This window comes from Electrona antarctica, assembly GCF_951216825.1.
Source record: "Electrona antarctica genome assembly, chromosome: 2".
NCBI lineage: Eukaryota > Metazoa > Chordata > Actinopteri > Myctophiformes > Myctophidae > Electrona > Electrona antarctica.
In genome coordinates, this window is record NC_136807.1 from 50,963,882 (window position 1) to 50,967,873 (window position 3,992).

Below are 3,992 nucleotides of genomic sequence, written 5' to 3' on the forward strand. Positions count from 1 at the left end.
GTCTCACTAGAAGGTGTTTTCCAACCAGTTGCTGTATGTAATAAATCTTGTTATGAACAAATTTTGTTCATAACAAGATTTATTTCTTCGTTAAAATAAGTGTTAACCCATTCAGGACGGGAACCCCTTTTGTTGTTTTAAGCATTATGTTATACATACTATTGAAAATTTGTAATCGTGAAAATGTGGCGCAAATCATTGCAAATAATATAATTTAACTCAAATCGTTGCTTCTGGGGGGTCCCTGGAACAACATTTTCAGACGGGGGTCCGCGGCTAAATACAGATAATTCTGCTCCTTGACATGAAAAAGGTTGAGCACCACCGACATAGAAATGTAGGTCTTTCAGAAAACTGTGCATTTAGAAGACATTTTATAATTGTTATTTTTAGAATCGGCCTCAGGTCGAAGTGGGTTTCTGAGTGCTTGTTCAGTAACAACAGGGGTCTCCCCGTCTCTCCAGCTGAGAGCGCCCCTCACTTCACACGAGTGTGATTTGTTTTTAATGAAAGAGACGGAGAGACTTGCAGGGAGACTCCTGTTTACTGAACACTTGATCTATACTCTATGATTACTGCCATAATATATGAGCTTTAACTTTTTAACAAAAAAAACAAAAACGTGTTTGTTTTAACCAAAGAGCGTCACTTGTCTTACACTAAACGTCATAAACAGATTGTTCATTATGACAAACACAGAGCAATCACACATTACGGGTTGCCATGGAAACTGAGTCATGGGGGACAAAGGGGGTGGGGGGTCTTGGTGGGGAGGGGGGGGGGGGGCAGAGGACAAAGTAGCTGATGATGAAGCACCCCCCCCCCCCCCCCCCCCCCCACACACACACACACACACACACACACACCCCACCACGCCCCCAGGGTAGAAGAATGGAGCTGGGACTCTTTCATGTTCTTCTAGCTTTGACTACAAGCTCTTTGACAACAGAGTCAGACTCTGACTTTGTTTTTAAAAAAAAACTCCATTCGACTCAGGGGGAGACTATCCGCTACGGACATTCTTAAATTGTAGCCTAACCCTAACCTTTCCCTAAAAAAAGAAAGAAACACAAGAGTGTCGTCAATAAAATAAATAAAGGCTATAGAAACAACAAGCCATATATAGGCTACAAGAGAAGTGCTTTATTTACGCCTTTGTTTTCATCGGGAAAATAATATCTAATAATAAATAATACACGTTTGTTTTTTTTAGCTATGTTTCTACTTTCTAGCAAAAGGGAAAAAAAACTAAAGTGCGTGAGGCGGTATAGCCTCGAGTTTATTTGTATTATTATTTTTCCTGGGACGTGTTTGATTTATAGTGTCTGAGAAATGAAAGAGAAGATAAAAAGCATAATAATAATAATAATGATCTCACCAACTGCAGAGAACAGAGGAAGAGGAGCGTGCATCGTCCCGTACAGCAACCCATCTTCTCTGAATTATCTCACTGACTCAGATCAGAATATCTTCTTGTTGTTGTTGTTGTTCTGGTCTCTGTCTGGTCTGGTCCTGTGGTCCACTCACTGATGCTCTGTGTCTGCCTGTGTGTGTGTGTGAATCTAAACACACTGAATGGACGTTAAATTAAATCACAGAGATGAACGCCGTGAAGAAGACAGCTGCTTCCATAGCGGGGACTGGCCTGGGCTCAGTGTGGGCTGCTGGGGAGACACACATGCATGCACGGACTGACTGCCCTGGAGGTCGCACTTTGCAGGATGAATTTAAAAGGAATATACACACCGCGACGTCTGTCTGTTTCTGTCTCCTGCCTTGTAATGTGTGTGAGGAGGAGGAGGAGGAGGAGGAAGGGGGGATTGGGGGAGGATGAACTAACGTTCTCCTGACTGTCTGACGCCCTGGTTGGTTGGTTGCTTTTGGTTGCTTTGGTGCTGCTCTCCCGCTGTAGTGATCCCATGGCGCCGCTAGATGGCAGCACGGTAACTGGAATTGTTTTGTTTTTTTTTCTTCCCCAAAATAATTCAAGAACAATAGAAAGAAAGAAAGAAAGAAAGAAAGAAAGAAACAAACAAACAAACAAACAAACAAACAAACAAACAAACAAAGAAAGAAAGAGTTTGGGAAATGGTCTGTAGTACTTGTATTACTACAAATAGCCTAGTTAGAACCTGTGGATAGCAATCTGCAAAGAAACATTGCAGATTGTGTGTGTGTGTGTGTGTGTGTGTGCGTGTGTGTGCGTGCGTGCGTGCGTGCGTAGGTGCGTGCGTGTGTGTGTGTGGTAGAACAAAAATAACAATTATTTAAAAATGGCAGATCTACCTACAAGTCTACAATGTGCGGCACGTCTTTAAAAAGATATGCTAAATAAATGGTAATGGTGCATACAGTAGCCTATATAGCATGTATAAGGCGCTATACATAGATTGTGCGATCAAGTTAAACAGCCATGGGCTCTCCCCAGATGACAGTGAACTGAGCGAAGTGCCCATTTAAAGATCTTTTGGACTTTTTTTTAATAGGCCTATTATATACCTCTCAACCAAAAAAAAGCAAGGCTTTTGCACACACATGCAGGCGACAGGTGCGTAGGAGTATAGGGTAAGGTGTCCGACAATGAAAAATAACAAACACAGTCCCGCTCCCACAACTCCCACAAGTGTTGTCACTGCATTTGAAGACAGTGTGCGGGTGTTAATACCTCTCAACCAAAAAAAGCAAGGCTTTTGCACACCTACATGCAGGCCGCAGGCGACAGGTGCGTAGGAGAGTCAAGGAGACTATAGGGTAAGGTGTCCGACAATGAAAAAGAACAAACACAGTCCCGCTCCCACAACTCCCACAAGTGTTGTCACTGCATTTGAAGACAGTGTGCGGGTGTTAAACTGTTAATACCTCTCAACCAAAAGAAAAGAAAGAACATATACAAAAAGACCATTATTGCATCTCACTTTGTGAGAACATTTTCCAAATTGGGCCCAAGTGTCAATATTTTGTGTGGCCACCATTACTTTCCAGCACTGCCTTCACCCTCCTGCGGGCATGGAGTTCATCTCCCACTCCTCCATGATGACATCACGGAGCTGGTGGATGTTAGAGACCATCCTCCACCTTCCGTTTTTGACGATGCCCCAGAGATGCTCAATAAGGGTTTAGGAGGGTCTGGAGGCATGCTTGGCCAGTCCATCGCCTTTACTCTCACCGTCTTTAGCAAGGCAGTGGTCATCTTGGAGGAGTGTTTGGGGACGTCATTATCATGTTGGAATATTGCCCTGCATGCGGCCCAGTTTCTGAAGGGAGGGGATCATGCTCTGCTTCAGTGTGTCACAGTACATGTTGGCATTCATGGTTCCCTCAATGAACTGCATAGATTCCCAATGCCAGCAGCACTCATACAGCCCCAGACCATGACACTCTCACCACATGCTTGGCACACTTGTATTATGTTTATCTTGGTCTCATCAACAGACCACAGGACATGGTTCCGTCCTGCAGTCACACAAGGAACCAGTAATGGTTCCACCACACACGGAACCAGTAATGGTTCCACCACACACGGAACCAGTAATGGTTCCACCACACAAGGAACCAGTAATGGTTCCACCACACAAGGAACCAGTAATGGTTCCACCACACAAGGAACCAGTAATGGTTCCACCACACACGGAACCAGTAATGGTTCCACCACACACGGAACCATGTGGTTCCACCACACACGGAACCAGTAATGGTTCCACCACACACGGAACCAGTAATGGTTCCACCACACACGGAACCATGTGGTTCCACCACACACGGAACCATGTGGTTCCGCCACACACGGAACCAGTAATGGTTCCACCACACACAGAACCATGTGGTTCCGCCACACACGGAACCATGTGGTTCCACCACACACGGAACCATGTGGTTCCACCACACACGGAACCAGTAATGGTTCCACCACACACGGAACCAGTAATGGTTCCACCACACACGGAACCATGTGGTTCCACCACACACGGAACCATGTGGTTCCACCACACACG

The 3,992-nt window shown here is 45.0% G+C and overlaps 1 protein-coding gene across 2 annotated transcripts in view; it reads right to left on the reverse strand.

Moving 5' to 3' along the window:
* nkain5 (sodium/potassium transporting ATPase interacting 5) overlaps positions 1-1,769 on the reverse strand; it is a 13,755-nt gene extending 11,986 nt beyond the window's left edge. For both annotated transcript variants that reach the window (XM_079490780.1, XM_079490779.1), the window contains exon 1: positions 1,379-1,769. In XM_079490780.1, coding sequence (XP_079346906.1) covers positions 1,379-1,432 — 54 coding nt within the window. In that variant the 5' untranslated portion in view covers positions 1,433-1,769. The remainder of the gene's footprint in view (positions 1-1,378) is intronic.
* Between the last annotated feature and the right edge of the window lie 2,223 nt (positions 1,770-3,992).